Source organism: Monodon monoceros, unplaced genomic scaffold, assembly GCF_005190385.1.
Source record: "Monodon monoceros isolate NGI ecotype Baffin Bay Population unplaced genomic scaffold, NGI_Narwhal_1 Super_Scaffold_16, whole genome shotgun sequence".
Taxonomy (NCBI): domain Eukaryota; kingdom Metazoa; phylum Chordata; class Mammalia; order Artiodactyla; family Monodontidae; genus Monodon; species Monodon monoceros.
This window is the reverse complement of record NW_021703772.1, coordinates 13683778-13708161: the sequence shown is the minus strand read 5'-3', so window position 1 is coordinate 13708161 and position 24384 is coordinate 13683778. Positions and strand designations below refer to the sequence as shown.

At 40.4% G+C, this 24384-nt stretch overlaps 1 protein-coding gene across 7 annotated transcripts in view; it reads right to left on the bottom strand.

Annotated features, from left to right (window-relative positions):
* Window positions 1-525: 525 nt before the first annotated feature.
* DOCK10 (dedicator of cytokinesis 10) overlaps window positions 526-24384 on the bottom strand; it is a 280897-nt gene continuing 257038 nt past the window's right edge. For 6 of the 7 annotated variants that reach the window (XM_029224638.1, XM_029224644.1, XM_029224645.1 and 3 more), the window contains 9 exons: window positions 21690-21796; window positions 19798-19920; window positions 19548-19661; window positions 12134-12280; window positions 10072-10282; window positions 8672-8862; window positions 6262-6362; window positions 5947-6085; window positions 937-1670 (listed from right to left, as the gene is read on the bottom strand). In XM_029224638.1, the coding sequence (XP_029080471.1) occupies window positions 1524-1670; window positions 5947-6085; window positions 6262-6362; window positions 8672-8862; window positions 10072-10282; window positions 12134-12280; window positions 19548-19661; window positions 19798-19920; window positions 21690-21796 (1280 nt within the window). In that variant the 3' untranslated portion in view covers window positions 937-1523. Of the gene's footprint in view, window positions 1671-5946; window positions 6086-6261; window positions 6363-8671; window positions 8863-10071; window positions 10283-12133; window positions 12281-19547; window positions 19662-19797; window positions 19921-21689; window positions 21797-24384 lie in introns of all 7 variants that reach the window. The other variant, XM_029224643.1, reaches the window with a different exon arrangement.

Genomic DNA, 24384 nt, shown 5'->3' with positions numbered 1-24384 from the left:
ATATCTGCCTGAAAGTGACACATGTCACTTGGGCTCACATTTAAATGGCTAAAATATGGTCAAGTCTAACTTCAGAAGAGGCAGGAAAGTGCAATACCACCACAAATTTATAAAATATACAGATGGAATGTTTGTGAAAAGTCCTAATAATTATCACAACCCTCAAATTCTGATTCATTAAATCTTCTCCAAATCAGTCAAGTTATGTCCTGGGATTTGAAATCCCTGGCCTGTCTAGTTGCCCTTAGGAGGAACTGTCCAGATGAGGTTCAAGTCCTTTTCCTGACTTCTTGCTAAGGCATCATAGGTGGTGAGTAGTATGGTCTGAAAGGATACATGCACCCCAATGTTCTGCAGCACTGTTTACAACAGCCAAGACATGGAAGCAACCTAAATGTCCATTGACAAAAGAATGGATAAAGAAGATGTGGTACATATATACAATGGAATATTACTCAGCCGTTAAAAAGAATGAAATAATGCCATTCGCAGCAACATGGATGGACCTAGAGATTATCACACTGAGTGAAGTAAGTCAGAGAAATATCGTATGATAGTGCTTATAGTGGAATCTAAAAAACATGATACAAATGAACTTATTTATAAAACAGAAATAGGCTTAGAGAACGAACTATGGTTACCTGCGGGGAGAAGGTTGGGGAGGAGGGATAGTTAGGGAGTTTGGGCTTGACATGTACACACTGCTATATTTAAAATGGATAACCAACAAAGACCTACTGTATACCACAGGGAACTCTGTTTAATATTCTCTAATAACCTAATTGGGAAAAGAATTTGAAAAAGAATAAAACAAAAACAAAAACCCCCAAAACAAAACAAACAGAAAACGTTGTGAGTAGGATTGCATTCAGCAGAGGCCCAGTCCCATGATCCACTTTTAGTAGCAACTTGCCCACTCTTCAAGAGGAAACCAAATGCAAAGTAACTGTATTTTTTATTTCTATTAACAACAAAAGGCTTCCATAATTTCACATCTCATTGCTTTTAAGAGCACATATATTACAAATAAAGAAACTCCACAAACTTTAAAGATTAGTATTTATCAACATTTTTGTACACATACACAAATATTTTAATATAATGGTATCTGAAATGTTATTCATATAATTTTAGCACTGTCATAAGTATTAACTAAAAAGTTTTTTAAATTTGGTAAAAACCATATATTTTACAATCTTCTATTTACATCTGAAATATGCTCAAATGTTAAAAAACATTCACTTTGACCTTTAAAATATGTGTACGAGGACTGGGTATTGAACATAATGTAACCGATAGCAAACTTACAGTCGGCTTTTGAGCTACACATTCATTGGAATTTCATAGCAAATATTCAGCTTGGCTTGATCGACGCTGCTCAAAGAAAAAGGATGTAAGAAATGTGCAAATCTGGAGGCTGGCAAAATTCTCAAACTAGCGAGGTAAAAACAAAAAATATGAACACCATAAAAACTTTAAATAAATTAAATGTATCTTTCTCTTCCCCGAGATTAGCTGCAAATTCAGAGTTCTCTTGGTGGCGTGTCTGACGTTGCAGACTCTCCCTCAAACTTCTGCACTGGGTGAGACAGAGAGGGAGCCGCCTTGTTAATTACTCGAGTGCAAGTTTGCTCCACTCCTCGCTTTGATGGGCCGTCCTGGTACGTAATCTTGGGACAGGACAAAACATATGTGACAAAACAAAATGATGACAGAGAAGTCTGTGTTAATATCTCCAAACACAAAATTAAACCCAGAACAGTGATTTTTTACAATTCCCTACAGGAAATCTGCAAATGTTGAAAAATGCACTTATCAAAGCAGATCTGAAGAATTTTTTCCCAGCCCATGTCTCAGCCATGTTGACCAGATTTAAAGTAGCTTTCCAATATTCTTCAACTATCATATATATATATATATATATATATATATATATATATATATATATATATATATATATATTTTTTTTTTTTTTTTTTGCGGTACGGGGGCCTCTCACTGTTGTGGCCTCTCCCGTTGCGGAGCACAGGCTCCGGACGCGCAGGCTCAGTGGCCATGGCTCACGGGCCCAGCCGCTCTGCGGCACATGGGATCGTCCCGGACCGGGGCATGAACCCGCGTCCCCTGCATCAGCAGGCGGACTCTCAACCACTGCGCCACCAGGGAAGCCCCAGATATATATTTGTAAATGTCTGAATGAACCCTATGAATGTGTTTGAGTAATTCTGGAATTTTATTTGCAAAGTTTGTAAACTGTATGGGCAAAATCTGCCCCCAAAGGGAAACAGCTGAAGCCTCATTTAAATGTTTGCATTAATGGAACTACAATACAAGGAAAAAATATACCTTGACCTGATTTTACTTTTGAAAATAATGTTAATACGCCTAAATCGTACTTTCCTGTCAGATCTGTTCAAATAATGATATGTGAACACAATGACAATCCCAGAAACCCCAGGCACCTCTAAAATCTCTGTGCAGAAGAGACTTAATTAATATTTAAAATTCTTGGTTATGACAATTTTCCCACTAACTTCCTGCATTACCATGCTTTAGCTCTACTACTCTTATGGGATGGAATGGTTGCTCTGTCCCCACCAAGCACCTGGCATCCATGTATCCTATACTACCAATAAGTTCTCCTTTTGATCAATGTCTCAAGTTCTGCTTAAATAAATTGGCCAACAATGTATCAAAAGAAATTCTAAAAGCAACATGCCTTTGGATCTCGCCTGCTTGGCACTTTAACAGAGTAGATGTGTTCCTTTCCCTGTATTTTATATTTGATATGCATTACCAGCGTTGACTTCACTATGCTGTCATCCTTCTAAATGTTGAAACAGACTCCGAATCAGCATCTTACGTTTCATCCAATAGTTACATGTATTACTTTGGCCTCCATCAAAGGAGGCTTTTATGGATTTTGGCTGTTTATAAAATAGTGCGGCATTCTGACTGCCTGTAAAGGTAATTACTGCCTGCCTGTCACTTTAGCAGCTGAAGCTGTTCCACCACCACATCTCCATTTTACACACTAGCATCCACTTAATCCGGCTTCATCTCTCTCCTTATACTGAAGGCTCTTTCCCTGAGTAGTGGCTTCAGTCTTAGCCTTTTAGCTAAGACTTTTCTGGACACTCTTGGAGTGAACTGCATAATCAATTCTATTTCTGTTTTTCTATTTCTATGTTTGTCTATCCATTCTAACTCTGTTTCTGTGTTTTAAAAGTTTTATGGTAGAATTTCTCTCTTCTACTGTTATTATATATGTACCTGTTTCCAGAATATGTGGATGAGTATCTAGGTATGTAAAGGTATTCATACATTAAAGATGATGGTTCATTCATGCATTACAGGGTTATGCTAAAATTTGACTACCCTTCCCTCTGCTAGAGTTCAAACCCAAACATTATGGTCAAATGCTTTATTAAAAAATTGAGAAAAGAAGCAAACAAATTTTTTTTGTTATAAATCTGAACTGAGATAAATACCCAGTTTTTAAAAAATACTTTGGACTTTAAGGACCCCTATCCTTTGCTAGCTATTTCTGACATTACAACAAACTCAAAACACTTATCAATGGTTGTCATGAAAATACCTTATTTTGCTGTAGATGACTTAGAGTTTTGCTACGGTTAATTTAAATTTATGATTGATAATCATCAATTAAGTAGTTAATTTAGAATATCCTCTACAGAGTTAGAAGTTAATATTTTGTCCTCATTTTAATCTAAGGTGGAAATGTGGAATGGCCACATAATAGAGTAAATCGTTTTTAAGGAAAACTTTTTTTTTTTTTTTTTTTTTGTGGTACGCGGGCCTCTCACTGTTGTGACCTCTCCCGTTGTGGAGCACAGGCTCCGGACGTGCAGGCTCAGCGGCCATGGCTCACGGGCCCAGCCGCTCCGCGGCATGTGGGATCTTCCCGGACTGGGGCACGAACCCGTGTCCCCTGCATCGGCAGGCGGACTCTCAACCACTGTGCCACCAGGGAAGCCCAGAAAACTTTTTTTTTTAGGATATCGTGAATGTTGTAGTCATTGTGCCATACATAAAAACCTATGTGACAAATCCCCATAGAAGCTCAGGACCAGGAGAAAGTTTGTCTTTCCTGCCAACAGATCTATTTCTTTTACTAAATAACAGGACCTGTAAAATGCGTAAGTTTCTTTTCTTTGCATCAGTTTCTACAAAGCACAGAGTCAAATTTTGCTTCTCTTAGCAAAGGTTTTCTGGAAAAGAAATTATTTTTCTCTCCTCTTAATCACCTGGTCCTTGTCTTTGTAATGTTGTTTTAGCACCTGGAGGTATAATGAATCTTTGTTTTGGATACAAATGAGCTCAAATGTATTTCAGAAGTTGACAGAATATACATTTTCCTTTTAAAAGCTAAGTTGTTAACTTTAGCTTTTTCATTTTAGTAGGCTTTTTAATTTTCATACTGACCTACCTTGAAGTAGAAATAAAGTTGTTCTAATTAAGTAAACATCTAGACAACACTAGTCACTATGGAGGCGTCTGGGAAAAATGAAGAGGTAGACCAGAAGGCCACAAAGGACAGCGTAGACATAAGGAAAGAAAAACATACCGCTTTTGCTTACAGTACTGAGGGAAATACTAGACACAGAGGAACAGAAGCTGTATAAACATGGACCACGACAGAGCTGCCAGGAAAAAAAGAGAAAAGCATTTTTGCCCAAAGTTTCAAGGTCAGATGCAATTTACAGTTGGAAACAAGCATTTCTTTGCCACCTATTCCCCCTTTCAGATCCACTGTTTATTCTTTTTGTTTCATTCTCCGATTTATGATTTCCCATGCTGTTAAGGCGTTGTTCCTGAGTATTTAATTCCCATTACCCCTGAAAAATTCCAAACCAATACTTCCACTAGCAATCCTATCCAGGGAGATTGTTTTCTTTGCAACGTAAGTCAATTAACCATTTCTTTCTCTAACTGCTATGGAGAATTTAAAATGCGGGTAGAAGGAGATGGAAAAGAAGAAAAATAAACATATGGGAAATGCAATTAGAATAAAAGATGCATATGACACATTTCATGTTTTGTTATAGTGCTAGGCCATTTAAGGAAAGGAAAGGGAACTAATATTTAGTGAATGGCTACTGTGCATGAAGCACTATTGGGAGGTTAACTCAAGTTCTCCCCCTCAATTGTTCTGGAAAGAACACATCTAACTCCTTGAGGGGACCATGGGTGATGAGATGTCCAGGTAGAGTGTGAGGGTTGACGGATGCTGGGAAGCGGGCCAAAAAAAGCAGAACTTGGCTTTCGGTCTCTTGATTCTCAGTATCCCCAAAAGTACTGTGATTATTGAATGTCCACATTTTGTGCACAGTCTTACAGAACATACTGAACACATGTCAGAAATCATGGATGACTTGCTTGTGGGGTGGGGGGTTGGCTTTTATCCCACTTCTGCATATTTTCCAGAGGTAGCCTTGACCATTAAAAGCCCAGGACCCTAGTCCTGGTGTTCTTCCTGAGTATGATGCAGAGACCCCTAGTGGCAGAACTGTGGAACTCCACATCCCAGCCTGGGGATTGTGAGGTCCTGAATCAGGGGTGTTGGGAGTGGCAGCAAACTCTAGCTGGAATGCCACCAATGTTCTTGGTGTGTAACAGGCATCAACTGTTCTAGAAAACCAACACACATTGTTTGGATAATCATCTCTGAAAACTATGGACAGCAACTGGGTTCTCATCTCATCTTCTTTTCCTACAGATTTTTCTCCAACCTGATCCCCCTCCTTTGAGACAGGGGATGTTGTGCATGGGGGAGAGAACAGCTCAGCAACATGGTGTTCAGGAAAGTACAGGGATTTCAGCAGCAGGAAAACAAAGAGACTCTTTCCGGTCCTTCTGGAATTGGGGATAAAATGGGCACTTTCTATGAATGGACCGCTCGGGCTGCCCCAGGGGAAGCCTCACCTGCTCACTCATGATTGCTGAGAGCTCGCTGAGCATGTCCTTATAATGGGATCTCAGTTCCTCTTGGTACTCCAGCTGGTCCTCCTTGATGAGGCGCTCATTCACATCCAGGGCCTGCCCACACACATCTGCAAACTGCCTTTAGTGACAGCAATAAGCAAATTAACAGCCAGAGAAAGTGGCAACTCAAAGTCAGGCTGCTGATACACTCAGCCACCGAGAAGAGGGTCGGTCAGGTGGCTTCCTGGGGCATTCATTCATGACTCCCTGTCTGAAGGGATTCAAGGAAGAACAGCCCAACAAAGAAAATCTTACCTGAAGATTGCCTTCAAAAGCTTTACTTGGTTGTCAGGGTATTTCTTTGCATTGGTTTCTTCAAGAAAAGCCCGTGCATAGGCCATTGGCCCGGCGTTAACCTATTGGGGAGGAGAGAATTGGCTGAGGATGGTCCCACCTCCTCCATGGAGCCTTCTCCAAGGCTGGAAGGAGTAGCACCCATGGTGTGGCCCCTCAATTCTCTCACATTGCCTTGTAGTCTACTCATTTGTTATCGGTCTTATCTGCCGTCTCTCAGCTGGTCAATGAGCTACTAAAAGGAGGCATCTGAATTCCACACTTCATTGTCATCCTTCCTCAACTTCAGTCATGTGTGCACCATGTCACATTTTGCCACATCCTCATTCTGTTAGCACTGTTGTTTTCTTAATAACCTTGAAAACTAGACTCACCTTGATTTACTTAAATAAACTTAACATCCGTGAAATCAAATGTTTGCTGTGCTAGTTTTTTCCCTACAAACATTCAAGCAAACACATAGCTATTAATAAGAGACATTCCACAGTGGTCGCGATCTAGGCATCGCCCTGGGAATCACCGCTTTATTGCATCTCCCTCGAAAGTCTGGCTGAGATTGTGGTCCAAAAGGGACTTTTTAGATTTGCTGAATGAAGGCACAGTGCCAAGTCCTATTCATGCTCACAGGCATGCGTAGGCTCTCATTAGTGAAGGCGTCTGTGTTCTTCAGGGCTTAACAGTCTTTGCATGTGACTGTGGGGCTTGGAAGGAACAAGGTAAAAGAAGAAGGAAGCCAGTGCTGTATCTGAGGCATCTTCAGATGGCTTTGCCTACCAGGTATTGCCAGTGTGGTAGAGTGAGTATAGAATGCTTTCCTCTGTTTCTCCAGATGCAACTCCACCTTTCTCTGCTCAGCTATGTGCTGAGGGAAGCTGTCCCGTTTGGAGTATAGCAATGGTTCTTTTACTTTCTGGCTTTTAAACATGTATTATTATTATTTTGAGTCAGCCATGGGATACAGACAAGAGGTGGGTGGGGAAGAGGAGAGCCAGATTAGTATCAGGATCAACAGTACTGAGTTTTCCTTTTGCCTCAGGCTCCCGCATAGCTCTGTGTGGCACTGTTACTGACTTGCCTTTATTTAAAATTTTAATACTTTGTTCAATATGGATTTTTGAAGTTATTTTTGATTTTTAAAAATATTGCATTAAAATATAATTTTATCTTGGTTACTGAGTGTTTTGATGCTCCCTTAATTTTGTGCCCAAGGAAAATGCCTCACTCGCCTCACCCTAGTCTCAGTCCTGTCAGGGCTTATTTAGGTCCAGGGCTTCTTCCTTGCAATCCCCCAGCACAGACCATGTCTATCTGTCTGTCTGTCTGTCATCAGCTGGCTCTCCCTGCTCTCTCCCTGCTTCCACTAACTCTTCTCTCCCCTGAGTCTTCAGGTCTGGGGAGGGTGACAGCCCCTCAGTCTTACGCCCCCGTGCCTGCCCTCTTTGGTTTTCCTAAATACAGCTTGTACTTTTTTTTTTTTTTGCGGTACGTGGGCCTCTCCCGTTGCGGAGCACAGGCTCCAGACGGGCAGGCTCAGTGGCCATGGCTCACGGGCCCAGCTGCTCCGCGGCATGTGGGATCCTCCCGGACCAGGGCACGAACCCGTGTTCCCTGCATCGGCAGGCGGACTCTCAACCACTGCACCACCGGGGAAGCCCCTTCTTGTACATTTTTCAAAGAGTCATTTGTTACGTTTTCTTCAGTCACCCACTGTGAAGAGGCCCTCTGCTTCCTCTCAAGACCCTAACAGTCAGATAAATACTGATGCACATTTTATGAACTAATAAACATTTTAAAAAGTTTTGTTTTTGAACAGTTTTATAAGGCTTTTCATGACAGAGACTTACAAGAGAGCCATGCTTACTCATTTACTAATTACTTGTTAGAATTTAGAATATAGAACACAGTTTATGCAGAGCAGATGGGAAAGGACGGTTGAGGAAGAAGAAATTTTATTTCAGCTAAACCTAAGAAAGGCTTATCTCTAGTTGTTTGGCACCATCAATGGGCATTCACAAGGAAACAAAATTTTGAAGACTCAGATAAAGGTGCTGAATGGTACCATGTCTCTTATACCCTTTGTGAAAAAATTTCAAGGGACATTTTTTTTTTTTTTTTTTGCCGTACGCGGGCCTCTCGCCATCGCGGCCTCTCCCGCCGCGGAGCACAGGCTCCGGACGCACAGGGTCAGCGGCCACGGCTCACGGGCCCAGCCGCTCCGCGGCATGCGGGATCCTCCCGGATCGGGGCACGAACCCGCGTCCCCTGCATCGGCAGGCGGACTCCCAACCACTGCGCCACCAGGGAAGCCCCAAGGGGCATTTTGTACCAGGTTCCACTGGCCATGAGTATCTCAGCTCCTGGCGATGCTTACCTTCACGCTGACGCTTCCTTGGAGTTTGAGCTGCAGTCTGATCATGTCCACTTCTTCCATCGTGCAAAGCTGATTAAGCTCGGAAACTTTCTTGGACATCTCGTCAATCGCCACTTCAATGGGATTCAGTTCTGTGCTCGATTGGCTGATGACCTGGATCCTCTTCTTCACGTAGGGGAACAAGTGACTCGCTGCACAAAAGCAATACAAGAGCATTTCAAGGTCGAGGGTTAGTGAAAGTCAAGGGTTCTCTTGAAAGGACGATCCTGTGTCTTTTCTTTGCACACAGACCATTCCATCCTGCATGTTTTCTGTGTATGTGAGTTATTTCTTTTCCTATGTTCCATGCTCTCATATACCTCTTAGGAGCCCAGCTACTTTCCCCTGGCATGTTCTCCCACGCTTCACTAGCCAACATGTCCTCATTGCCGAGGCTGGACTAGACCTATAGAGTCTCTAAACACTGAAAAGATGATAGCTTCCACCACAACTTGTAATTCAAATAAAAACTACACTAAATCATAATCAAGAATGCTTCAATAGATACTGAATAGCATATACTATAATAGCTTTGTTCTAGTTTTTTTAATTATGCGAGTTCTGGAAAAGTTTACTGAAGGGGAATGTTTTCCCATAGTTTGGCTGTGGCTGCTACCCACGTATCTACTGTAGAATCTAGGGCTGCTCACCTTTGAAGGTGGCTTGGGTCTCCATTCAGATGCCCGCACTCATTTTTCCTCTCAGCCTGCCCTAAGTCCCCCTCTGCTGAGTTCCCATTTCATTTCTCATGCTGGGCTCACCTGAAATTCTTGCTTTACTTAGCTCTTTCTCCTACCAGATGGTGAGCGCCTTGAAGGCAAGAATTGTGTTTTATTTATTTGAATTGTCAGAACAATGCCCGACACCTACAGGCACTTATCCAATGTTTGTGGAATGAAGGGAAGACCACTCATAGGATAGATCTAGACAGTACTGGAAGGGATGTTGGAGGAAAACCCTCTGCACTCATTTCACAGATGAGGAACCTGAATTCCACAGTGGTTGGGAATCTTGCCCCAAAGCACACAATTCCGAGAGTGGCTAACTCTGCAGTAACTGGGGGGTAGTTTCAGGGAGAGAGGAGAGGAAAGCTCAGAGTGCCTTTCCCAAGACACCAGGACCTTCACCACTGTACGGTCTAAAGGGAAGAGGTGGGTAAAGTGACCCTGTGATAGTTTCTGTTTTGGTTGACTTGTCAAGGGTCTCTGTCTTGAAAGAAAATAAAGAAATGTTCCTGGCAAACATTTCCAAGTCAGCACACTTTGGGTACTTGTCTGCAAGATCGAAGTGTCTTGATTTCCGCGAATCCGGCCTAAGCGAGGGCCCTGCGTGGGAGCATGTGCTCGGGGGCCAGCACCTACTTGTCAGGACCGTCCTCCGCTTGCACTGTTCTTCCACGCCACCGTGCTTCTTGCCTGACGGCGTGAAGGGCGTCTCAAAGACAAAGCGGTTGATGTTGTGGTGCATTTCGAAGTCTGTCTTCCGGTCCTCTATTTCCTTTTCCTCAAAGAACGGCGTGACATAGGTCACCTGGATGTAGGCGTATTTGGGGTCCAAATCCTTGGGGTTTACCTGTTTCAACACATTATGGGCAGAGAAAGAGCGGTGAGCCGTGAAGTGCTCCTGAAAGAAAGGTGGGGAACCCTGTATCCCCCCAGCTGGGCATCCTGAGCTGCTCCTCTCAGAGAAGAAAGGCCCATCACATCATGTGAGAGCTGGGTGAACGGAAAGCCCAGAGAGTAGCTGGCTGGACTGTGGTCAAGCAGCCAGATGGTGGCAGAGGCAGCAGGGAGCCAGCTTGCCAAGTAGCTGGGGCTCTTTGAAACATAAGTACTTGGCTATAACGTACTATTTAACCTTTTATTTTCTTTCTCTTCTGTACTGAATATCTTCACCTTTGTGTTGAATCAAGCTTGTTGAGAGTAAAAATATATCTCTCTGTTCCTCTACGATTCAGTCGTGTACCTAGACTGGGACCATCGGCTGTGGGCTTGTAATGTGAAAGGAGGTTCCTGGTCTGTTGAGCAGATTAACTGATGACCTATCGCACGACTGCAAATATTTTTATTTTCGATTTCTCGAATTCCTTCTCTAATCTGCAATAAGTCATTCTATATAATTTTTAAAACTAACTCTGCTTTGGTGAATAGGCTTGACAAATAGCAAGGAAGACAGGCTTGGGGTCCCCCCCCAAAGCCAGGCAATGGCTCTTGCTTTCCTTCAAGGAGGAAGAGATGAGCCTCAGCCTCTTTGCTAATGATCCCTTGAAGAATTTTCAGGCTTCATCCAACTTTCTCCATCCGTTCACCCATCCACTGTTTATCCAATTCCAGAGATTGGAGGAGGCTCATGAATTTATTTGTAATGCTGCAAATAATGGCACTGTAAGATGGGTGTAACTGTAACCATTTCACAGATTAAAAAATGGAGACTCCGAGTGACCACCCAACTTCTCCAAGATGGATTGCCAGCTGATAAGTGGTAGCATGGTGGAATGAAGACAACAGCTGTTCTGACACCAAAATTGGCACTTCTCTCACTGCTAGGAATCGTTTCTACTTTCCATGTAGGAGGGCGACCATGACCACGGTTCTAGCTCTGTCCCTCTTTATGGGGAAGAGGTTTGTACCTTTCAAGCTAAGAATGATGAACACATTTTAACAATTTCTGTCCAGATCCAGCAAATCTAATCTCATGCCCAGACCCCTCCAAATACTAGCATTGCAAAAGAGGGAAAGGAAAAAAAAGACCTTTTTTGGGCCTAATAGAGGTCAATACAGTTGGGTGCAAACCAGCTTTTCTAGTTCCACCTCCGCCACACTCTTCTATACAATCTATGTTTCAAAGACCTGCCGTTCTCTAAACACACCTCTCCCTTGAATTCCTCCTGTCACTGCATGTGCTGGCTTTTAGAACGCTTCCAGAAAACACCTTCTCGCCCTACAATCCCCAGCTCAAACATCACGCTCTCTGTGAAGCATCGCCCAACCAAGAATGAGCTGTTCAGGGAGCCCCCAGCCCCATGCTTTCCCTGTGTGACTTGGAGGAAAGCTCCTCCAGGAAGACCTTCATGATTAAAAAATACTTTTTTGCTCTTTCCTCCCAGTCCACCATTGGGCCCAATTACTTTAACCCTTTGGTTGCTACTCAAATGCAAACAACCTATGGGAGTGATTTAGGGTTTAGTAAGTTGTTTCTAAGATTACCTAAAAGTTACTCAAATAAACATGTACAAGGTTTTTGACACTCCCCTCCCCAATCACCAATCCATCGACCAGTAAACAACCGAAACGCTCAAAATAGTTTAGGTAGTTTACTTTGCATAGTCAGGCAGAAATTTAAAACATTAATGAATGTAGTTAAGAGAGAGAAAAAAAATGTAGTTAGTTCTTTGCAGTTGCATGAATCTTGATGTTCCCCTACCTTATTGGAGTCCTGGATTATCTTCACATTGTCCGCTCCGAATTTATCTGCGTAGAGCTTGAGCAGTCTTTGGGAAATCTCGGAGAGACCTGTCAGCTTAGGCTCTTTATAAATATACTCTTTACCTTCTTCTTCTTCAAAAAATCCCTATGAAAGACATACAGTGAACCGCCAAGTTTATTAGAGAACTCCAACTGCAAATAAGGAGCAAAACAAAAAACATTTACTTAAATATTATAGCCAGTATTTTGGTTTTCATCCAAGCCATAGATTAGCACCCTATAAAATTCAAGTTCAGAGAAAAATCGAGTGAAGGAAACAAAATATCATGTTACAATCAGTCATTAGTGTAAATACTGCCTAGTCAGGCCAAAGAGCCTCATGAAGCAAATTACACGTATTTTTCTCTATTAGAAGAAATCATTGGTAATACCTGCTTGCATATATTTTAGGGGAAGAATGCCCTCATGTGGTAGCCTGGTGTAGAACACAAAGTCTGGAGTACTTTTTGGTATTTTTCAACGGTATTTTTCAAAGAGCAGTATCATTTTTAAGAAAGTCTTGGAAACCAGGATAGGAAATATTAATGCTATAGGGCAGATAAAGGTATCTAAATGGGTTGATATGCCTCCCACATCATCTTAGATGAAAAGCCATAACAGAAATTACATGTGCTATGCTCGCAAGTACTGTTATTTTTAATATTTCATCAGGGGTCTGATGCAACTTGGCTATGTGCAATTTTGTCCTTCAATTTACTTTACTAATAGATCCCTTACGTTCTTGCAAAGCTAGACCTTATGAGTGAAAGTAGTAAAGTAACCATGTTATCATTTTTATGTCATAGGAGCAAGTAGGTTTTAACCTCTTGTTAATTTATTTACCTGGTTTGAAACAGGGGGAAGGGAAGATTCCATTGCGGATAATTGAGGCAATCTTTATAATTCCTTCTCACTGAAGAGACACAGAGGCATTTTTCCTTTGGAATAAATGTGACCTCAGAATATTTGAGTAAGTCTGCAGTTTAAGAACCCAAGTGTCTCTGGTATCTTCTGACTGCAGAGTTTACCTTAAGGAAATGACTTCTGAGAGCTGAGTAAAGATACTGAAGGTCATAAAAAAATCTTACCTATATATTTTTTAAAATCGTTTTTGGCTATTTAAAAACTACTCATTATGTGTAAAAAAACATGGGTAAAATGTTCCAATGCTGTTTTTTTTTTCATGGCTAATGTGAGGCAATCTAAGAATAATGATTACAGCTCACATCTGTATGGTTCTTTATACTTGTAAAGCACTTTCGTCCATGTAAGTCTGCCCATCATGAACAGTATACTTTGTATCATAATTGGACTATAACTGAAGGCAAGGAATAAGGCACATTCACCAGCACAGTTCTTGTTCAGCAGGTAATTGCTTGTTTCCTTGTGTTTCCCTAATTGACTTTGGGCTTTTTTAAGGCAGGAAAGTGTCTTGTTCAGCACTGCATGTCCAGTATTTAACATAGTGCCTGGTCTCTAGAGAGACATCACTGTACATTAGTTGAATGAATAAACAGATGAATAAGATAGCTCTCAGAGGGCTACATCTTAAAAGGATATATTTGTACCAAATATAACTGGAAAAGATTCCATTGCTTTTAATACAGATGTTTTTATTGAACAAATTTCTTTGAGAAATGTTCAAGACCAACACAGTTGATTATGAGTACCTTGACTCCAGACTGCTAAAACAGTGATGTGTGATGCTAAAAGCATGAAAAGTCTCTCCTTATCATTCTTCTAGACTTCGTAGGGGTAGTGAGGTCTGGCCCTATCCCCACATGACTTCCAGCCTGCTAGGTTTTTTCTGTTGCTGTCTTTATGGAGTTTTGTCTGATTCAAGGTCAGAGGTTAGTGGCTCAAATTGACAGATTGACACAAAAGAGAACTAAGACTTCTGAGGCCATCAGCCAGAATCCCCACAGGGCAATAGCTGAAGCAACATTTACAACTTCCATTTCAACGAGAAAAATGTCTCCAAGTTCCAGGAAAAGATTTTCTCATCGTGGTGTGAAAACTAGCACAAAGATACTTTCACTGTGAAAATTTTCCCCTAACAAATTTCTGAATCCAGAGTTAGCAGAAAAGGAGTGGTGAGAGCAGTATTTTATTGTCGTTACTATGACCCTTGTGGCCTTGGTCATGACCTGTGACTCCTTTCATCCTTACTCCTTGGTCTGGAGGATGGGAAATAGTACAGACTTAGACTTAGGAGACCCTAAGGACAGTGTCCGGGACACAGAAGGCCATTGGTGAGTGTTAGCTATAATGAGGAGAATGGTAGTGATGACAATGATAAAGGAAAAAACTGTCAGCAAAGCAATCTGAGTTCTGGCTAATATGCAGGGAAACAGCTAAACTGAGTTTTGAGTGCTTAAAAATACATACCTTTGGGTTCTCTTACTTGGGCACTACACCTTTCCTTATTGTAAAAGGACTATTGATGATTACTTTGATATTTTGGGAAGTGATTGATCAGAAAGAATCGTGATTAGAATTAATCAATTTATTTACAGAACATGGAGCTATAAACCTATTGAGACTATTTTATAAAATGAATAGAAAGGAGCGGGTGTAGCAGAATGTAGCACTTAATCCCTTACAGGGACTGTGTAAGAGCTTTTGGAGCCAGAGAAATGGAGTCTCTGAAAATGGCTGGGATGCGAGCTTATCTTTTACCCAGGGAAATCAAAGCAAAGCCCAGTGAGGCACACGACACTATCTTAAGGAAGTTTAATGCTCTGTCCGTGAAATAATTGAGTTGTAAATAGGGACACAAGGTGATGAAAACCTAGGGGCAGTTTCTCTTCTGCTTTTGCCCCAAGGTGATGAGAAGACTGCATTTCAAGGCAACAGGAAATATGACTTCCGCATTTTCCATAGTCCGATTTTTTTAAATGTCATTTTACCAGGCAACAAACGGCCTGATCTAACATGGTTACGAAACAGCATGTATCCTAGTTAAACAAGGACTTTGAGTCAGCAGGTAACATGCGTGGATTATGAAACGTTTAAGCAACAGATGACGATAAAAATGTACTTCAATAAACCGAAAACGAAAATTATTGACTCCTTCTTAGATGTTTTTGCAGGTACTTCAGAATCTTGAAATAGCTCTGGATCATTATTGGGATGTCAAATATAAGTGCCCCTGCTATTATATTCCACCGATGCAAGGTTCACAAAGGAATGCCTCCAAAGAGGAATCTAGTGTATAAAAGATGGGTCAGAAAATCACAATAAGCTAAATGTTAGGAAAAGAAAAACTTCACAGATGCAGAGAAATGGTTTCATACAAACATGAACCCAAATATGAACCCAATTAGTAGTGTTTGTGTGTATATATATATATATATATATATATATATAATCAGTGACTTTCATATAGGAGGGGAGCCAGGAGGGTGTATCACACCCCAACATGGAGATGATGGCTGTACACAATACACAGGCACCTTTCCTGCTACCCCCAATCCCTTTTCTATCAAGAGTCTGAGGTGCATCTATACCCATGTAAGCATGATTGAGAATCATGGAATTTACATCCTTTGATGAACAGAATAAAATTCCCCCAGGCTTTTCACTCAATTCATTCCAGGGCCATCTGATGTTTTAAGTTACTCATTGAGCATTCACTTGCTTGCTTTCATGCTAAATACCAGAGCCTAAGGATTTCATTGATTACAGTTGATGTTTGATCACTACTGGCGGTTCATTACTCTGGAAATGAATACTTCAGGGACACTTGAAGGGGTGTTTTATATAGGCTGCTCTGTGTAAAATTTCCATAGTCAATGATGCCAGGTGTTGCATTAGAAAATCCATGCTATGCAAGACTTGCGTTTTATTAAAGTTCTCGCCACAAAAGAACAGTTTTCAACTTGTTTTCCAGGGTCTGGCTCATTGCAGACATAATATTAACTACTCTAGCCAGTACTATAAAGTGAAAGTACTAGCCCACGGGGGACGCTAAAATATTTACACAAAGGCCTTTGTGGAGGCAAAGAGCCGACTGCATGTTATATTCCCACAATCTTCGGAATATGATGGTGAGACATCAATTTGGATTAATAGGTGAATTTTACAAGGACATAAGGTACCATCATAAAAAAAAATCATTTCTGACCATGGAGATTATGTTAATGAAATAGTCAAGATTTTCTCAGAAACCTTCATTCTGCACACATTTGGGGGGATGTGCAAATCTATCTGCTATTTCTTTATCATCAAATATAAAGTGATGTGCGCCGTCTGCTCCCATTGAATACAGCAGTTCACCCTCTCCGTTTGGTGTCTTGGGACAGGTAGTTGAATATCATTTGAACAATGATGACAGGCTCTAAATGACTGTTTATCAGAATGACCTCCATTAGTTCTCCTTGTTCAAAGGCAGCTGGGGTTTGAGTTTACAGAGCACCATGCTTAGGCAGGTCCTCAGGTCTGCAGATTTAACAAGGCACTTTGCCTTTTAAGGTCAGGTTGGACTTTTAAATAAAAGACAATTGAGAATACTGGCAGCATTAAAAACAAAAAGTCAGGTGCACAGTCAGCACACTTTATTGAGGAATCTGCAAAAAGAACAAAGTTAGGACATTTGAAAGTAGCTCTCCCCCATCCTTCCCCATTGCCCACCACCTCCCCCATTCTATTTAATAGAGGGGTTTCCAAGTATTCTTTTAGTAGGTGAGTTAAGGACACGTGACCCCAAATTTACAAATGAAGGTAGAAAATACTGATATAGTATGGATGGGGGAAAGGGATTTTAAAGAATTACAAAAAAGTATGTATTGGTCAGAGAAGCAGAGCTGACTGTGGACAGCGTGTGGATATTGAAGGAATTTGCTTTTCCAGCTTACTCAGCAATAATTACATTGAACCACATGAAGTTGCCATCTTTGTAAGTAACAAAAAAGGTTGATTATGGGCAATTTCATATGGTTCAAAATAACACAGAGAAAATTCTGTGTCACAGAGCTCTAGGTCTTGGCATGTTATTGCCCCTCAGCTCATCCTCTAAAATTCTTACACGGCTTCTTTTTGCATCTCAGGAGACTTAACCTGATTCACAGGGTAAAGGTTTAATTCACTGTTCATCATTTATGTTGGGAATTAATACCATCATTTTCGAGAATGCTCAGAGCTCACCACCGAACAGAGAGAGCCCTGTTTCTCCACGATACTCATTTGGAAAAGGGCAGGGTCCTTTCAGGACCCTGGGAAGGTGCCCACCAATGGCCACCATTATGACTTTTGAGATTTTGCCCACCATGCTCTTCTTAATCAACTGCAACTCTGGTGGCCTGAACTGAGCAGGCAAATTCCAATACTGAGCCTGCTATCCATATATTTCAAATATGTGGTGCCCATATTTATCTGTGTGTGTGTAGGTTTTCAGACTACACCGACCTTTGTGCAGAAAGATATTATATATGAAAAATAAAGGATACATTTTTGTAATTCAGATAAATGGAATAAACACAATTTAGTCCCAGAAATGCAGGATGACTCCAAAATGAATGGAAACAGGATTATCTCACCTATCTCAAACGTTCATTTGCACAAAAAAGTTAAGGTTCAGTAAAACCATAGGGAGGGAAGTGTGAGGCTTATTAGAGCATGCAAGTGGAGAGAGAGAGAACTTACCACAGCCTGGAACAATCAAGACCAAAAGAAGAAAAGAGTAAACGTCTGCATTAAAATCTCATTGGAAAGGAGCATGATCGTTTCGTTTCCACCTGTTTAGCAACCAGTATCTTAGATGTTGGTTGGAGAAACCATCAGGTAGGCAATCTGCTTTTCATGACCAGACTCTTAATGGCAATTCATCACTTTTTCATTAGAAAGATCACCTGAAGCGTTGTAAACTCAAATCTAGGTTTGCTGAACGTACGTCCCGTGAGCTACATCCATGCTGCTCAGTTAGCTCGTGGCCATTCCCAGGAAACCCTTGCCTTTCCCTTACAATCCCTCAGCTCCCACATTCCCTTCCTGATGAGGTGTTCTGCCATTATTCTTGCTAATGTTTCACTGACGTCGAGTTATTTATTTTCTGTTTATCGCTGACTTGCAAGATACCATTTCCTTTTCTCTCTCCTCCTCTCCTGCAGATTCTCACATTTCTATCTCCCTAATATACACTATCACTTCAGATAGGTCAGATTCTTTTCCAGGGAACCCCCAAATGAGTAAATTTAGCTTCGTTTTGTAGACTGTCTCCACAGTCCTGATGCTCCTGTGCAGTGGGGGAAATCTGGGTTGGATTCATTTGTTTATGGTAAGTGGCTGCCCAGTGACATTTTCCTTTCCAGGGAGAGAGCAGCTGTCTTTATTAATTCAGACATTAGTTTTTAAGCTGTCTTTGGTGATTAGAGGACAATATATATTCTCTAAAAGACTTCAATATATATTTTCCAAAAGACTTCAGTGGGAAGTGATCTAGAATGACCATGCTGGATTTGACACGTTTGTTTGCAGCCTTAAAAGATTCTGAGGAGAACAAGAAGCCATGTGAAACTGTGCCTTACGTGAGGGGAGAAAAAAAAGGAAATGAGAGGGCTGAGAGTCATTACCACTGTGAAAATAAAAGAATGGAATGATTCTCTGTGAAAATAATAGTCTGAAATATGGCTGCTGAAATATACTAGTGTTATAAGCCTGCCTGGATGGTGACTGGGTTTATCCCACTTAAAGCACTACTCAGAGACATTCCGAATTAATATCTAAGTTCGGTTTGCTTTTAAGACAATGCTATGGCTTGCTAATATTTTCAGTCTTGTTCATTGTTTATGCAGTAAGCTGAGAAAGATCACTTTGAAATTATATTGACCTGCAATATAAGAAACAAAACAGCCAGATTATGCTCTGCTTAGAAGCAGTGATGGTTTGAAAGTAGGAGAAAAGAAAATGCATGATTTTAAAGTCAAAAGTTCATGGCTTTGATATGGTAGAGCCCCTAGGAATTCTTTATTTCCTGGAATATTATGGATTTCATTGCCCAAAATATATTCATTTAAATCTCATTTTCAAATATGATGCAAACCTCTAATTAGACATTTTGGGGGGAACTGGAGGAGGAGGGTGTTGAAGAAGTGCCCTCTTTCTCCAAGAAGTTCGAAATCACTGTTTTACCTCAATCTGTATTAAGACCTGTGGAGGTCTCCGCTCATTTTTTTCTTAATTTAGTATGTTCCTTTGGCCAAACATATAGACCCTCACACTCAGAGAAACACTCAAATATACCTAGACACATCCCCACCTCCACCTCCACCCCCTCAATCTGTTGGCATATGTAGTTAGATGTCTTGTAAAGAATGAAGAACATCAATCAACCACTTAACAGAACTTAGAGGCCATGCTGCTTGTAGGAAACTTACCTGCCCATAAAATGCCACACGATAGTAGCGACCGAAGAGCCGCTTCTCTGAATTCACCACCTCTGCAACTTTCAGATACGACCGATGAATGTCGTAGTAGAGATCTGATAATTTCTGAAACCAGAAGTGAAGGGTTTCGTGAAGAGGATGCTGACATCAAAAATAGGGAGTTTCTACTTTTGGAAATTGTAAGTAATTCTCCAATGTAATGAAGGATATTTGAACTAACTCCTGGGTTTAGAACACCTACTTTGAAGTCTCTCTGCTTCTCAAAAACCGCAATGATGGGTTTGTTGACATCAGCGATGAGCTCGTATCTCTCAGACTTCCACAGGAACTCCACACACAGGTACAGCTGCTCCACCAGGATATTCTGCAATTCCGCAAACGGAAATGAGATTTTACACAGTGAAGATTGTGGCTCATCCCTGAAACTTGCTTTCAAAACTGTTGAAGGGTCAATTTTTTTCATAGTGGGATTTCTGCATTCCCTATCTTTGCAATTGGCAGTTACATCCATCCTGGGAGGGATGGTGGTGTCTTCTTGCAGTCTTCTCTTTCCTTATTAGTGCCTCAAACTTGCTAATTTAAATCTATAACAAGTATTCAGATCTGTCTGTTTTTTTTTTCCATTCCTACAGTCACTGGCTTAGATCAAACCCCCGTTTCTTCATTCCCAGATCCCTGGAGTAGCCTTCAAGCTAATGTTTTCCCTCGCCAGTTGGTCCTATTGGTCCTATGTGTTACTCCCCAGTAATCTTTGTTTCTAAAACATAAACCTGACCATGAGCTTGCCACTGCCCTAAACCTTTGGAGGCACTCCAGTGGCTATGAACTGCTGTCCAAACTCTCTAGCATAACATTGAAGGAGCTCGAGAATCAGGCACCAACCTCCTTTTCAGTGCCACTCTCTTTCAGCACCTTGGCATTGACTTTACACTTTGGCTACACCAGACTGTACCACACCATTCTTAGAATACAATTCCCACACTTTTGCCTTTGAAGTTGCTGCTGCTCCTATAAGAACCTTATTTTCTTATTTGACACCTTCAAGTCCCATCAAATGTCAAGACAGTGCAAAAGTCTGCAGAGTTTTTATTTATGCCCCATTCATCTGCATTCCAATCACTTTCATGTAAAGAATTGTTCCCCTTTTAATTGCAGCTATATATGATGCCTAGATTTATAGTTACTGGGTCTTAGACTGGTTACTCCCCACCCCGAAGGAAGTTTGTCTTTCACAAGATTCTAAACTCTTTAAGAGCTGGGATTATGCCTTATTATCTTTGTCTCCCCAAATACATTTGCTTTACTTATCTTTGTCTCAATGCCTCCCATATACTAGTAGTTTAATAAATGTTCAACAGAATCAAATTATATACTCTCTAAAGCAAGTGGATAATATTGCTGGAATGTTTTCAGTGTCTTTTAAGAAAAGATTTTAAACGTTATTTGAAATAGTTCATATAAATACATAATTGCATTTACTATTTATTTTCAATGTACATTAAATTAGTGTACAGCCATATGTAAAATTTCATTAAAATCTACCCCAGATTTTTTTCTGTATCCTCTTTTAAGTCTATGTAATATTATGAATAAAAAATTAGCTTATGAAATATTTTATTTACTTGAGGAGGGGAGCTCTATTTTCTTCACCTGAATTACTGCTAAGTCATTCCAGGTAGAGAGCTTCTTTTGAAAAATAACCGTGGTTTGCATACCAGAAGGTTTTCTGCAGAAATTAGTGTGATTTTCTGCTCAAGTCTATTTGTTAATACATTTTCTAATGCATGAAATAAAGTTGTGACCAGCTCAACAAATTTTCAGCGTCCCTTACCACATTTACCAAAGGACTACAGATTCTATATTTTGTAGAAGAGCTGATCGTATATATTTGGCTCTATCTTAGAGAAGTAAAATTTAGTTTAAATTTTCATTGAAAATTATGCTTTATCAATGGAATCTGATATCTATTAATTTTAGTTTAATTTTAGCCCGCATTTTATTTTGCCTAAGTCATGTTATAGAATAACTTTATTTGATTTCTGAATAAGATTTTCTCCCCCCTATTTAGCTTAATGTTACAATTCAATGCATCTTTTCACTCAATTACTGTACACTCAATCATTTTGGTCTAACCTCATTGTATGGTGTGTCTTGCATTCCTGAATCTTCTTTCATTGCCCCTTCTTCTTTAATATTTGGTGTAATGCTCAGAAAAGCTGGCCAGCCCATAGAGAACATGCCTCGAGAGAACAAAGCAAAATGTATCATTATTTGAGACAAATCCTGCTTGGATTAGACAGCGCCTTTCTTCATGATGTGACATGTGGTGGTTATAAAGCTCACACACTCAATGAGATGGTTAGATTATGACTGTTGATAAATACTCTCTTCTAGGCAACCAATCTTCCCCTTTTTATAATTTTTTTTTTTATCATTTTCAGGTGACCTGTTTTCTATAACGAGCTGGCATGGGATTATGGACAGAGCACAGGCTTGCAGATTGATATAGCTCCAATGTTCTGGTTTAATTAACCTCTTGGAGTCTGCATCCCTCATTTGTTAAACCACAGACATTGATATCTATCTCAAAGGATGTTGAAAGGATTCAGAGTATTAGTATTTGAGAAAACACCTGGTATCATCAGTGCATTGTAAAGACAATACTCAATACTTACTAACTTTCACTCTTTTGCATTATCTAGAAAACTTCTCAACTTTTCTTAGCCTCTTGGCCACCAAGCTTAAAAAAGATCTGGCTCTGCAGATACATATGAAAACAGTTGATAATGGGTAATGTGCTAAACAAGGGATCAGATCAGAACGTCGGGGAGTATCAGAGGTTAAGAGCACAGTCTGGAGTGATAGACCAGCCCTCGAACTTCAGCCCCATCACAAGCTAACAAGGGAGTCTGCGGCAGGTTGCTTAACTTCTTTAGGTTTTCTCACCTGTAAACATGAGGTGATAACAGCACCTAACTCAGACTCCTTATTGGCAACTAATGGAGATATGGCCAGTACAGAGCTTGGTGCAGTGGCTGCCCTGGGGCAAGTGCTTTTTTAAGTTATAATTAATACTTTTATAGGTATTTCCATTTTTAATAATCAGATCATTGGCTATGTAACTAACTTATCACCCCCAAACATGCTAGAAATGACGATAATAAAGATTGCAATTGAATCCTTGCATTAAAAATTCTACTTTCCTACTTCTTATTAATATTTTTCTTTGGTAATTAAACACATTAACTATATGAGCACTGACTGCAGCAGGAAAAGTCATGACATACTTCTGTGGGATGATAATGAACGTTAGTACAGCTGAGGAAGCCATGTTTTCTGCGGTCACCTCAATTCACCTATACAGTCATCCCTCAGTAACCGCAAGGGATTGATTCCAGGACCTCCACAGATATATCAAATTCTACAAATGCTCAACTTCTTTATATAAAACGGCATAGTACAATTGGTCCTCCATATCTGTGGGTTCTCACTGATGGAGCGGCTGGTTGAATCTGCAGATCTGGAACCCCCGGCTACGGAGGTTCGACTGCATTCTTATCATGTGCGTCGTAGTGAAGGAACAGTTTACTTCTTTGACTTAGAAACATCGTAACCTACAAGTACATTGAGGACTTCGAATATAGGCCAATGAGCTTCAGATACGTGCCAATGAATACAAATACCTGCTAATGCATCATAAATAATCACCTTCCTTAATTCAAAGTTTACAAAACAAATACAGTTGACCCTTAAACAACATGGTTTGAACTACGTGAGTCCACTCACACGCAGGTTTTTTTCAATAAGTATGCATGCAGCACTGCACAGTCTGTGTTTGGTCGAATCCGTGGATGTGGATATGGAGGGCCGACTGTAAAGTTACGTGTGGGTTTTTCAACTGGCAGGGTCACCGCCCCTAACCGCCTCGTTGTCCAAGGCTCAACTGTATATATGTTTCTCAATGCGTATGTCATTCCAATATCACCACTGGTCTAAACGTATTTAGATTTTTTTGAATATTAAAGATTAACACGACATTTTGGGCTATATGTTTCCACAACTTCTCAAACTGACACCTAGCTTTATCTGGTTTCTCCAATTTTGTTTCAGTTAGAATATAAAATAGTTTTTATAAAACTGTATGGGATCTGGTTATGAAAAAAATTAGATGGGGAGGAAGGGCATGTTAAATACAACAATGATGGTTTTCATGACTTGCCTGTAAAACAAGGCTAAGTAGGAAGCGTGAAACTGAGCCAGAAGATCCCTGACTTTGATGGTGGACATGAGTCATAAAGCCAGGTCTGGTCCCTTCTCCAGGGCCCTCTAACAAGTGAGCTCACTGTCTCAGAATTCAGTCTGGTCATTTGGTTCAAATATCTTATTTGCAAAATCCACTGAAACTCTTTAGGAAATAAATACATATTTAAAAGAATAAGGGACCAATTATGTTTCCAAAATATTGTAAACGAAGTCCTTTTCCCTTTTGTTTAGGTATTTTAAGCTTAACGTCTAAAGATCTGTTTCTGTTGTTCATACAGTGAGTTTTCCACTGCATTTTGAAAGTTAAGATAGTGATGGGAAATAGACCGCGGTTCATAAACTCTGGGTTTGAACAAACTTTTGCAAGGTTATATTGACAAATTTTTTTAAGCAAAGAGTAATTCTTTAGTTATTGTTAGAAAATATCAAATGTTAAAGATGGAATATTTTTAATTGAAGGAAAACCATACTGTAAATTATTATATGTTATAAATTGTGAGAATCAGTGTATGCTTTACAAAAAGAAAATGGAGCCTGTTGATTATAAGTGTAGTCCTGTATATAC